This window comes from Condylura cristata, unplaced genomic scaffold, assembly GCF_000260355.1.
Source record: "Condylura cristata isolate star-nosed mole 26May11 unplaced genomic scaffold, ConCri1.0 scaffold00001, whole genome shotgun sequence".
Lineage (NCBI taxonomy): Eukaryota > Metazoa > Chordata > Mammalia > Eulipotyphla > Talpidae > Condylura > Condylura cristata.
The window spans coordinates 37,945,356-37,958,396 of record NW_004567102.1 but is presented as its reverse complement, the minus strand read 5'-3'; the positions used below and the strand labels follow the sequence as shown (position 1 = coordinate 37,958,396).

Sequence of the window (13,041 nt, the reverse complement as noted above, 5' to 3'; positions counted from 1 at the left end):
GCAGCGGCAGGCCGGGAGGCCGAGCTGGGGCAGCGACCGCCATGGAGACCCGCTATAACCTGAAGAGCCCGGGTGAGCTGGGTTGGGGGCGGCGGCGCCCGCAGGGAGGACGGAGGAGGGCGGGGGCACCCAGACGCCGGGCCGGGCTCTGCGGCGCCCTCGCGTCCGCCGGCACTCGGGGCTCCGTTCCCAGTTTGGCGCCCTACGCGAGACCGCCGCCCGCCGGGGTGGTGCAGGCCGCAGGGCGTGGGGTGCCAAGCCTGGGGGCCCGGCCAGCGCCCAGAGCGCGGGACTCGCCCTTCGTCATCATCGTGGCGTAGGACTGGGTCACAAACTCGGCTCTGGGTGTGAACGTAATGCTCACGGGCTCAGCAGCCCCTTGCTCTCTCTGCACCCAAAGCTGTTTCTTCTTTAGCTGCCACAAGACGTTTAACCGTTTGACTCACTCATGTTTGAAGATTTGACTCTTTAAATATCCTATTTGCAACCTTTTGGGCGAGTCGAATTACGAAACTGACGAGCTAAGAAACTGACGATTTGAACCATATTGTTACAGCGAACCTGTGATTTTTGCCATACTGACTAATATGATCTAGGCTTAGATCATCTTAGAATGATATCTAGAGTCAGTCACAGAGCCTTCTTGTGTTTTACCACCCCTGTTTCATTTACAGAAGCAACCCAAACAATTCCAGCCTTACATTCTTTTCTGGTGCACTATAAATATAACAGAAAAGCAGCATGCCTTTTCCGATTAAGACAGGCTTATAAATAGTATTATAGATAAATTTATCTGAAGGGAGAAACTTCAGTTAAGCTCTGAATGATAACCCTAGGGTATGAGTGATGATTTGACCAATTTTTACTTTTTTCCTTTCGAAATAGCAGCATCTTCTGTACAAAACAGCAAGATTAGCATCTTTGTGTAAAGAGTTGACACTTTGTCTTTTTTTTTTTTTGAGAATATGCAGACACCAGAAAAACTTGAAGATATTGCCTTTATTGAATGCTGACAAGGCTAAGAAATATTGTAGGTGATCAAGTGCATAGAATCGTTCCTAATATTTGGAGGGCCATAGACTCCTTTAAAAATTTCGTGAACAACAACAAAAAATCTGAACATTATGGGGTTCTCTAAGAAATACATATAAATTTTACTTTCGGTTAATTCAGGAACAACACTCCCCTCTCCTACCCACAACCCTATGTCAGTCCAACTCTTAAAAATGGGAAGTAAGGAGCAGAAGGATGATCATGAGGAGGGAAGGGAAAATTTAATTTTAAAGCTAGATGTACAATGATTAAATTATTTAGATTATTGTTAAGTTAAATGAAAGTACGTAAAAATGTAAGGTGACACCTTGGTCACATGGTACCCCATCACTTAGTGCAAATGTGAGCAGTGGTGCAAATTGGAACAGAGAACTGATGTCCTTAGAGATTGTTGTTAGAGGGTCACTGCTCCATTTTGATAGGTTATGATTCTGATAAGCTTTTAAAATTTTCTAGAATTTTATACATTTCCAAAGTATATGACATGTTGTCAGCTGATCTTTGGTCCACATATTTCTAGCTGTGTAGTAAATAGCTTGCTCTTTGGTTTCATTTCCTCAAAGTGTGTGGCTGTTTTAAAAAGAATTATAGAAAAAAACTTACTGTTTGCTATGTAGATCATTTGGAGTTTATGCAGAAGGTGAAGTAGATGATATGAAATGCTAGGAGGCAAAGAGAAAATGCTTCCTTTCATTTTCAGTGCTATAATACGTATATGTGGTTAAAAACACTACGAGAAATAGAATCTTTTTCCTCTCTGTGATGGGCATTTTGCTTAGAGGTATGGATGAGACTCTAAAGAGGCTATCTTATCAGTAGTTGCCCCTGGATCAAGCTTTCTAATCCTTTTTTAAAAAAAGATTATTTATGCATACAAGAACTGGGGTCAGGAGAGTTCTGCTGGGCCATGTGTGTCACTTCCCTGCCTGCGTATGGAACCCATGATGCTGCAGAGAGCTTCATAATGCTGTGTTTCAACCCATTGCACCACTAGGGAGGGCCCCCTTTCTGATCCCTTTTTCAGTCTATTCTGACCAGGGTTGTGAAGTCTTAGTACAAAGTAGGGAGACCTATGTGTCAAGAACCTCCTGTAGCAGCTGTGCTCAGGGGGGCCTATGGGCATGTTGGGCAGAGGGGCCTATGGGCATGTTGGCACATTAGAGACTATATCATCCCCACCAGAAACCTAAGTGTTTTCCTAGCGATGTGCTTGATGTCATTTTTAAACTTTAACATCCAATTCACCTCCTTTTCCTAGACTGTAGAGATGTATAATGTACTGGTAGCTTAACATCTTCACCCAGTTTTCCACAGGCCAAAAAATCTCTACAAGGTATGAAAATCATACCTTGTATGATTTTCTCTCCTCTCCAAAATTGTACCATAGCCTAAAATTTCTCATCCTAGGGATGGCAACACCCCTGAGAGTATTTCTCTCTCTCGGTTTACCCCTTTGCTACATACACACATGTATATACTTGCATGTATACATTTTTGTATGGGTATCAACACAGGGACACATATAAATCTAGTTGGTCACTTTTGTCAATTAAAGTAAAATTTAATAACTGGTTAGATTGCTCCTCAAATTGAAAAATTTTAGTACCTTCCATAATGGCAGATAAAGTTCAAAGCAAACTGTTTTCCTTGGCCTACAGCCATGATGTGTGATCCTTCCTCTCCAGTGTCCTATTTTACCAATCCTATACTCCTTTACATTTTCTCCATCTGTCCATTTTAACTAAGTGACTGTTCAGATGGAGCAGCTCTTCTTACTTAGCTGCCTTAAAAGTTCTTCCAGGAACTTTTGCCTGGAATGCTCTCTTTAATCCATCTAAACCTCCTATTTTTTTCAAACTTTTTAAAGGTTCAATCCTGTTAGCTCTTCTAGCCAGCCTACGGTAGTGCCTATATTCGCACATACTTGTTAGTATTTGTGTTGTAATTATTTTCATGTCTTTTTCAGTCTATTCTGAGCTTTGTGAGCTTTTTGAAGGCAAGAAGCAGACCTTAGGCATTTTTCTGGCTCCAAAGCACAGACATTCTTTAAATGTTAATGGATATCTTTGCAAGGTTTTCCTGGGCAGAAATACTGTTTAAAAAAAAAAGATTTATTTTTATTTATTTATGCATGCAAGAACTGGAGTATGGGTTAGACAGAGGTGTGTAGGGGGGTGAGGGGGTGGGGAGATGGGAGGTGAGAGGATTCACCAGAGACAGAGTGGGGAGCAGAACAGGCGGCTATGCTGAGGGAAAACACCAGGCAGAGGGGAGGTCTGTGGTGCCCTATGGGTCAGCTCCCTGGCTGGGGTTGAACTCAGGCCACAGGGGCTAGCCACAGCTTGATAGCACTGAGTCTTTAACCCCTGTGCCACCAGGGAGCCTCAGAACCATTCATGTTTAAACTTTTGTTTAACAAATGCCTTTATTATAGGACCAGTAAGAGGGATTTGGGGAATGTGGAATATGACATTGCATTCACATCCTCTCTGTACCAGCCTCTTCTGTATTTTACCATGCTTTTGAAATTATTGATCTCAAGATGTTCCCTTTCCCAAGAGAAGTAAATGCACAAAGAGATGTAAAAGATCCTGTTAGCTGAAGTTTTGTCACCAAATCCCAATGTCAGCTGGTCTGGTTAATGAGTGAACCATCCTGGTCATGTGAAGAGTGCTGATGCCTAGGTCCCTGGTATCTAGAATTTGCATCCACAGTGACATGTGAGCTCCATAAAAGAAAAAGAACAGGTCTGCAAGTGCCAACCCCCTTCCCTTTCCGGAACATCTTATCTCACCATGGTAGCAGAATTCTATTGAATAACCTTGCAAAAAGATAAGAATGAGTGGAAATGGAAAAAGTTTTCTTTCTAACCATGTGGTAGCAAGAGATGGAGTGCCAGATTGTGCTCTAGCTTTAATTGCCAGGCAGTATACATTGAAACTTGACTGTTGATAGGTGATGACTTCTCTTTGGGAACCAGGGAGCCATGCCACAAGACCAACTAACATATATTCAAGGCCTGGTTTGAACCAGGGAAACACTGGGAAGGCCTTATGTTCCAGTTCATTTATGTCCATCGTTGTGAGCTGGGAAAGAGGGAGGCCTGAAAAGGAAAGGAGAGTTATGTGAAAAAATTATTGACTCTTAAGCATTGAGGCAAAAAAAGTGACTTGTTCAAGAATTTATAGCTACAAAATGTCAGTCATAATTTTAATGTAGCTCTAATTCCAGCATCCACATTCTTTTTCTTTAAATATTCATAATATATGTTATTTAAAAAAATAGATTATAAAAACACTAGACTAAACCACCTTGTTTTTGGCTGTGGGCTTTAATTCTCACATGGTATGTGCCTTTGTGGTTTATGAACTAATAAAATCAACATGTTTGACTGTTCAGCCAAAGATTGTTTTTTTAAATACAATCTTACTGTGCTTCTGAGATTTCACACATCTCTTATCCAGGTACTACTGGGTGTTTATTTTCTTCTGTTGAACTCAGCCGAATGGGGAAAGAGGCAGAGAAAATAAGATTAGGATATGTAATGACATAAAATCTGGCCTCTGCAGCAGAATTACTACCCAGCTAGCTGATGAAGAATGAAGGAAAAACAATCTCCTTGGCCTTTTTGATTGCTGGCAGCAACCAAAGTAATTAACTTCTATGATTCACTTATATCTAATAATACTAATTTATAAGAATAAAGTTTTTTATGTGGCTTTAAACCAGGGGTTCTCAGTCCTTCTTCCATGGGCCCCTTAGATGGAAGGGACATAAGTAGCTTGAATGGCCTTTGGTCCTGGCCTCTTCCACCAAAATAAATCTGTTGGGATTCTCATTAAATTCTTCTTTAAACAAAGGATTTTTTCTTACTGCCAAGTAATTTTCAAAACCATGCCCTTAATTACAACCTTGGAAAATGATTTGTTTTGGGATGATTGTAAAATTAAGTTAAACTGATAATTGAGTACTTATCATGTGCTGAACCCTGAGAAGACTGTAGTAAAGAAGACTGTTTGGCAGGAAAGATATGTGGTAAGGAATTAAAAGTGAGATAAGCTTTTTAAAAGACAAAATGTAGAGTGATATGAGGGCTTTTGGCAATATTACAACGGATTCCTCTTGGTCTCTATGGCTGTGGTTTCCAAACCTTACCAACCATTAAAATAACTTTTTTTTTTTCAGCTTAGGAACCCTTGATTAAAATGAATTTTTTACAGATGTCCTATACCTGCTGGCCTGTTTGGTTGTATGTGTGTGGAATTGTTTCTAAATTAACCGCTCCCTATAACATTCCAACCTGTGCCTCCACTTATTTTGTTATTTACCTTTCATACCCAACTGGGTAATTCCTATTGTCTTTCCACTGTCAATACCTGATCCGTTTTCTGTCTGCTCTTAGTTATGCACCTAGAATATACATAACTCTAGTATGGCGTATTTTGAACTTATATCAGTTGGTTTTTGAGCAGAGTGTGGGATTACCTTGGTCTACCTGACTTTGCTATCCTATACCTATATCTTGACATTTTTTTGTTTTAGCACCTAAAACTTCACATGGGAATGGCTGGGATCAAAGGATTGATGTTTGAGAGCCAATAGGGTAGGAAGGGGTACAGATAAAGGATTTAGATTATGATAAATTTTGAATAGTCACTTATAACAGAAAAAAAGTCTGTGCCGTTCACTGAAATAGGTAGAAAAGAGATGAGAAGTGATTAAGTGTGAAAAATTGGAATGTTAGTTGGAGAGAGTTGGCCAGTGAGTTTCTAGAGCGATATAAGAACATTGGGTGGCACTATATCCCAATGGAAGTTGCTGAGAGTAATCTGAAGTGGCATCAATGTGTCTGCCTCTTTGTGTTGTACTCCCTTTCAGTAATGCTCAGCCTTTTGGGTATAAGAAACTAAATCAGAAATGGTTCAGTTCAGTCAACTAGAATTAAATTTTACTAGGAAGGTATGCAAGAGGCATTTCCAAGAGCCAACAGTGTAGATAAAGAGGGAAGTGAATATAGATAAAGGTGGGATGAAATGAATCTGTGGGTTCAGTGGATTAAAGGTTTTAATTAAGCTGAGGAATCATTAAAAATAAAAATTCAGTTAGGGCGTTGGCAATTCGGTGACCACTTGGGACAGTCCCATTAAGTTTTGTGAGATAGTGGGTGGAAAGCCCCAAGAGTGAAGCTATGAGGGTTTATTGTTTGCGAGCATGAGTGCCAGAGGGCATATTTTTGTTAATGTAAATATTTTAACAAGATAGAGTTAGGCTGTTTATGTTGGAATACTAGCTCTGTCATTTACTTGTGGTGTGACCTTGGCCAAGTTATGCAATTGACTATGTTTTAGTTTCTTCTCCTGGAAAATGGAGATGAAAATAGTATTTATCTCATAGAATTGTTTTGAGGATTACATGAATTAATATTTGAATGCTACCACATAGGATGCATGCACAAATGCTTGTGCATATAATACAGTGTCTTATGAGACTCCCTACATGTTTAGTTTATAGCTTTTCAAATGCCTACCTACTATTTCCTTTATTTCTACTATGCAGTTATTTCTACTTTTCTATAATTGCCCTTAGCATATGCTCAGTTGAATTAGTATTCAAGTGTGTTTTGTTAAAATTGGAACTTTTTCAATTAGCTTATATGTCTGTGCTGATTGTTTGGAAAAATATATTTTAAATGTGTCTTATGCATTTTATTTTAGCTGTTAAACGTTTAATGAAAGAAGCAGCAGAATTGAAAGATCCAACAGATCATTACCATGCACAGCCGTTAGAGGTTAGTTTCTGTCTGCATCTTCTATGTATGAATCTTCATTTTTAAACAGATTCCTTAAAATTGTTTTTTCATTGCTGTGAGTCATTAAAGATATGTTTGGTATGTTTTACTCCCTATGTATCCTGAGTATTTCAGTAGACTTTTAAAATCAGACATTTTAGAAGAAGCAGATTTTTGGTCTCTATAAAATGTGTCTCAGATGCTAAATTTGGCTTAGGTACTGATTATGAAGAGTGAAGTGGAAGAACTTCAAATCTTAAGAGTGAACAAAACAGCATCTTTGAGGTATCCTTTCAGCCAACCTGGGCATTTTTACACTAGCATCATCTCTACATTTCTTCTGTTTTCTCATCTGTAAAAGGATGATATTTAAAATGTGTTTTATCTGGTTTTCACATTATAGTGATAATGAAATATAATAATACATGCTCAAGTATTTTGCAAACTACAAAATACATGGTAACGCTAAAGTGATGTTAATAGTATTTACATTACTAACCATTTGTAGGTAAACTTACGTATCTGTAAGGGATAATTATTATTACTTTTTGAAGATTTATTTATTTATGCTTACAGAATTATTTATGCTTACAGAACCCAGAGGTGTGGGGGGTGAGAGGATTCACCAGAGACAGAGTGGGTAGCAGAACAGGCCGACTGACGAAGTACACTGCTGAGGGGAGCAGCAGGCGGGTCAGGAGAGGTCTGCCGTGCCATGTGGGTCAGCTCCCTGGCTGGGGATTGAACTCATGCTGCAGTGGCTTCGGAAGGCTTCATAATGCAGTGCTTTAACCCATAGCGCCAACAAGGAGAGCCCAGATAATTATTTTTAAACATTTATTTATGCATATAAGAGCTGAAATGCAGGCTAGGTGGGAGATAAAAGGATTCTCTGGTCTCTGGTGTGGGGGTAGAGCAGGCAGTTCAATTGAAATAATGCAGTTGAAACAAATAATGCATTTGTTTAAAAAAAAGACTGGCTTTTATGGGAGACAAAGATTAATTTTTATTTATAGCTTTTATACTTGAGAAACTGTTTTATGCCTTAGAAATTGTTCGAGTCATAATATAAAACATTTACTTTTCTCAACTATAATAGTAATATTTCTAATACTGATAAAACGGAAGAATGTTACTGACTTGCTGGTTTTTGTTTTTGTTCAGGATAACCTTTTTGAATGGCACTTCACAGTTAGAGGTCCTCCAGATTCTGATTTTGATGGAGGAGTTTATCATGGACGAATAGTACTACCACCAGAGTATCCTATGAAACCACCAAGCATTATTCTCCTAACGGTAAGGATTCTTAGCATTTTGGAATGCTACAGAGTATAGTCAGCATATTCATTTTCACTAAGAAATACAGTAGACATTATTATATTTTGCCTTCGGGCACCAAGCCTGACTAAGTATTTTCTGTCAAAAATAATTCTTAGGAAATTGAACTTCTGAGATGTGCTAATGGTTCTAAAGAATATGTAATTTCCAACCATAGTGTGGTTGGTAGGATTCAGTGAATATGCAGAAAGCTAGGCACAATGTCTTGGCACATGGTAAATAGTAAAGGACAGTTAATATTGTTATATCTCTTAGTCAAATCATCTTCAACTTCACTTTTCTTCTGTTCTGTTTCTCCTCTTTCTGTAGTCCTCCAAGAATAAGAACTGACAAAGAGTCCTCAGTAAATATTAGCTATTTTGTTACTATTTATGTCTTAGAGTTTCTTTTCATTTTCACCGTTTTTATCTCCATGTGAAGTAAAAGTATTGATCCAGCTTTGTCTTTCCTGGGACATTGTTCCATCAATAAATCATCTCTTGTTAAACTTCCCTTTTTCCTTTAGTGACCTAAACTTGAAAAAAAGCAAATGAAACCAAAACAAAAACTTTTGTAATCTGTGCTACCACTTTAAATTGTCCCATTTTTCTCTTATAACTCAAGCATCTATACTCTAGATTAACCTGTCAGTTTCCTTTCTACACATAGCACACTGTTGAAACACGCTTGTTTTGCCAATTTTGGAGACTAATTTGAGAAATTTGGCTCTTCTTAGTCTTTATCCTGATCAGTTTGAGTTAAACATCTGATACACATGGGGTAATAAATGGCAAAGCAAAAGCTGTGTATTAATTTTTTTAAAAAAATCAGATTATGTTGAGAATTGTTAATATCGACGGTACAGTTGTTCCTGGGAGTGCCCCACTGTATAAGGAATCACTCTAGTTACTAGACCATCAGGAGAGACAAGTGGCCTGGGAGGAGTAGCTGGTGAATGGGAAACTGGTAAGGGTCGTTGGGGGAACAGCTATTTACCATTAAGTACAGACATTTTAAAAAAAAAGATTTATTTATGCTTACAGAACTGGGGTACAGGCCACAGGTGCAAGGGTGGTGAGAGGATTCACCAGAGTGGGGAGCAGAACAGGCAGATTGACAAAGTACATTGCTGAAGGGAACAGCAGTTGGGTCAGGAGAGGTCTGTCACACCATGTGGTCAGCTCCTTGGCTGGGGATCCAACTCATGCTGCAGTGGCTTCAAAGAGCTCCATAATGTGGTGCTTTAACCCATTGCTTCACCAGGGAGAGCCCAGTACAAACATTTTAAATAGTTAACCAAAGCTATAATCATAGTACACTGGCTAAGAATCAGTCCTTTCCTGATTTTCACTATTTTCTCTTTCTGGCTCACATCTCTCTTCAGAAAAGTGTTCTCTAACCTTCATTCAACAAGTAGTTATTAAACACACATCATGAACCAAGGGCAAGGGGTTAAAGGGTAGCATTGTGAAACTGTTAGCAGCCACTGCAGCATGAATTTGACCCACATGGTGCTGACCTCTCCTCTCATCCCCACTGTTTCCCTCAGCAGTGTATTTTGGTTGACCTGCTTGTTCTGTTCCCCACTCCCTTTGGTGAATCCTCTTCACCAAATCCCTGGCACCTCTGGCCTGTACCCTAGTACCCTAGCTCTTGTATGCATAAGTAAATCTCAAAACAAACAAACAAACAGACAAAAAACCCAATGAGAAAACACGTCAAATTCTCTGCCCACATGGAACTTTTATTCTGACTTCATATCTCTTATTCCTTACCCTTCCATATAAATATGGATAGCCTTCAATTCAGACTTGTTTTTTTTATATCTATGAAGTAACTTTAGTGATCATCTCTGTTGAATTCAGGTATCAATAATGTGTATTTTTTTCTGACATTAACTTCATCAATAGCTCTTACATCAGGACAACAGGTCCATGTCCAAAACTGTAATCATTATTTTTGATCTCCCTTTTCTATGTTTCTGTTGTATAAAATTGCTTCATCCTTCTGAAAATCTCTCGTGTCTCAGAGCTTTTTTCTATATTCCCTTCCTTACTGATATTTAGTTAGATGATATTAAATTCTAGCCTCTGCATCTCTTCTCTTTTAGACCCTTCACAGAGCCTAGCTCTGTACTAGGCACAAAGGACATCATGACCTCCTTCTATGCCAATTATTTAGATCTCAAAAAGGTGCTGCAACAACTTACAAAAATAACTTACTATTCATTTAGAATATAGCCGAGTGTTTCAAGTACAAAAATCTGTGTGCCATTGGAGTACTTCCTTTTAAATTAAATTTTTTTCAAAATTTAATTTATTTTTTTTGTAGAAGAATGGGGTGTAGGCCAGAGATATAGGGAATGAAAGGATTCACCAGAGACAGAGTAGGGAGCAGAACAGGCTATTTGCTGAAATACACTGCAGAGGGGAGCAGCAGACAAGACAACAGAGGTCTGCTGCACCATATATGGGTCACCTCCCTGGCCGATATTGAACTCAGGTTGCTGCTGTGGTGAGCCATAGCAGTGGTAGCACTGAGACTTAACCCCTGGGCCACCAGGGAGAACTCTCCTTTTAGATTCTTTAAAAATTATTTTTGACAGTTATTTATATGTGAATCTATAGAATGTACATATAGAGTATAAAAAGTTAAACATACTTGCTAAATGCTTTATTTTTTTTTTAAAAAACTTTACTTATTAGCTTTTTAAATGCATCATTTATTCCTAAGGCTAATGGTCGATTTGAAGTAGGCAAGAAAATCTGTTTGAGCATCTCAGGACATCATCCTGAAACTTGGCAGCCTTCATGGAGTAGTGAGTACTTTTTGAAAATGATAATAAATCTTAATGTAACTTGAGTAAATTCATGAAGTATAATACCCTCTTGAGATTGAAGCTGTTTAAAGAATTTGATTTTATTAAATAAATAAATTTGATATTATTAAATAAAATGCCTTTTCTTGTCTAAGTTTTTAAAGTTAATATAAGTCTTTTACTGATAGATTTTTTGTGAAAGTCTACAAGTTTTTTTCTTTCCAGAGTAAAACCTTACCATTTACAAATCAACTTCTATCCTATCAATGTTTACCTTGTATTTCAGTAAGAACAGCATTATTGGCCATTATTGGGTTTATGCCAACAAAAGGGGAAGGAGCCATAGGTTCTCTAGATTATACACCTGAGGAAAGAAGAGCACTTGCCAAAAAGTAAGTTTTGTGTTTCATTCTTTTTTTTAAAAAAGATTTATTTGTAGAAGAACTGGGGTTCAGGCCAGAGGTGGAGGGGGTGAGAGGATTCACCAGAGACAGAGTGGGGAGCAGAATAGACTGCTGAGGGAAGTAGTGGGCGGGACAGGAGAGGTCTGCTGTGCCACGTGGGTCAGCTCCCTCGCTGGGGACAACTCAGGCCATGGTGGTGATTGCATTGCAACTTAACCCCTACACTACCAGGGAGCCACATTTCATTCTTTAAGATCCAAAACTCTTCTGAGTTACACTGACTATAGGAGCTAGTCTTACTTAGTTTTTCTATTTTAGAGATTTAGAGCTATACCAGTTTCCCTGTGGTGACTAAAATATAAAAAATTAATCTCATGATACCTAATTTTGAAAAGTAGTTACTTTTTTTTTACAATAGCCTAAGATGGATATTTGTTTCAGAAATAGTTATTATCACAATTTTTCTTTTAAAGCTATATTTAAGCTATATTTAATTATTCATTACTTGTATGTCTTGAATTCATATTCAGGTAATTTGATTATACTCACCAATATTTTTTTCTCTCAGATCACAGGATTTCTGTTGTGAGGGATGTGGCTCCACCATGAAGGATGTCCTGTTGCCTTTAAAATCTGGAAGTGATTCAAGCCAAGCTGACCAAGAAGCCAAGGAACTAGCTAGACAAATCAGTTTTAAGGTACTCTAAATTCATAAATTATGTAACCTTTCTTTTTTAAAAAAGATTTGTTGTATTTATTTATGCATAAAAGAGCTAGGGTTCAGGCCAGAGATGTGGAAGGTGAGAGGATTCACCAGAGACAGAGTGGGGAGCAGGCAGGCAAATCGACTGAAACACACTGCTGAGGGGAGCTGTGGGTGAGACAGGAGAGGTCTGCTGCGCCCTGTGGTCAGCTTCCTGGCTGGGGATAACTTCATAGTGCTGAGACTTACCCCCTTGTTCCACCAGAGAGGGCTCTGTAAACCTTTCTTCTAACTACCAAATTCTGTTTAGAAGTAAAGCTGTGTACTTACATGGCAATAAATTTTTACAAGTAATATTTTCTTAATAAAGAAGTAATAATAAACATTTGCAAGGGCATGATAACAGTAGTTAAAAGCTTGAACTCTTAAGAGAAGATTCCAGCATTCAAATCCCAGTTGCTGCTGATTAGTAGTATGACACCAGAAACATTACATAATCACTTTGTGCCTTTTTCTTATCTATCTATAAAATGCTACATTATTTGGTAGCATTTTTACAAGGATTGAGTTATTACTCAAATAAATTAAATTTGGAACTAACTATGTAGCACTTACTATATTTTTGGTATTGCTGTAGAAAATTCTGATAAGCAGTAAAAAGAGGGCCTCTCTGGTGGCACAGGGGGTTAAATCTTAGTGCTATCAAGTATTGACAGCCACTGTGTTATGAGTTTGATCCCCATTCAGGGAACTGACCTACCTGGTGCAGCAGACCTCTCCTGTCTTGTTTGCTGCTCCCCTTAGCAGTAAATTTCAGTAGATCTGTCAGTTCTGCTCCCTACTCTGTCTCTGGTGAATCCTCTCACCCCTTTGCACTTTTAACCTATGCTCCAGTTCTTGTATGCATAAATAAGTAAAACAAATCTTTTAAAAAAGAAAATAACGCTTATGTTTAATC

The 13,041-nt window shown here is 38.4% G+C and overlaps 1 protein-coding gene across 1 annotated transcript in view; it reads left to right on the top strand.

Moving 5' to 3' along the window:
- The first annotated feature begins 6 nt into the window (after positions 1–6).
- Positions 7–13,041, top strand: part of UBE2J1 (ubiquitin-conjugating enzyme E2, J1) — a 23,066-nt gene continuing 10,031 nt past the window's right edge. Inside the window, exons 1-6 of the mRNA XM_004673691.2 lie at positions 7–72; positions 6,768–6,841; positions 8,006–8,137; positions 10,892–10,976; positions 11,263–11,368; positions 11,949–12,078. Of these exons, the coding sequence (XP_004673748.1) occupies positions 42–72; positions 6,768–6,841; positions 8,006–8,137; positions 10,892–10,976; positions 11,263–11,368; positions 11,949–12,078 (558 nt within the window). The 5' untranslated portion in view covers positions 7–41. The remainder of the gene's footprint in view (positions 73–6,767; positions 6,842–8,005; positions 8,138–10,891; positions 10,977–11,262; positions 11,369–11,948; positions 12,079–13,041) is intronic.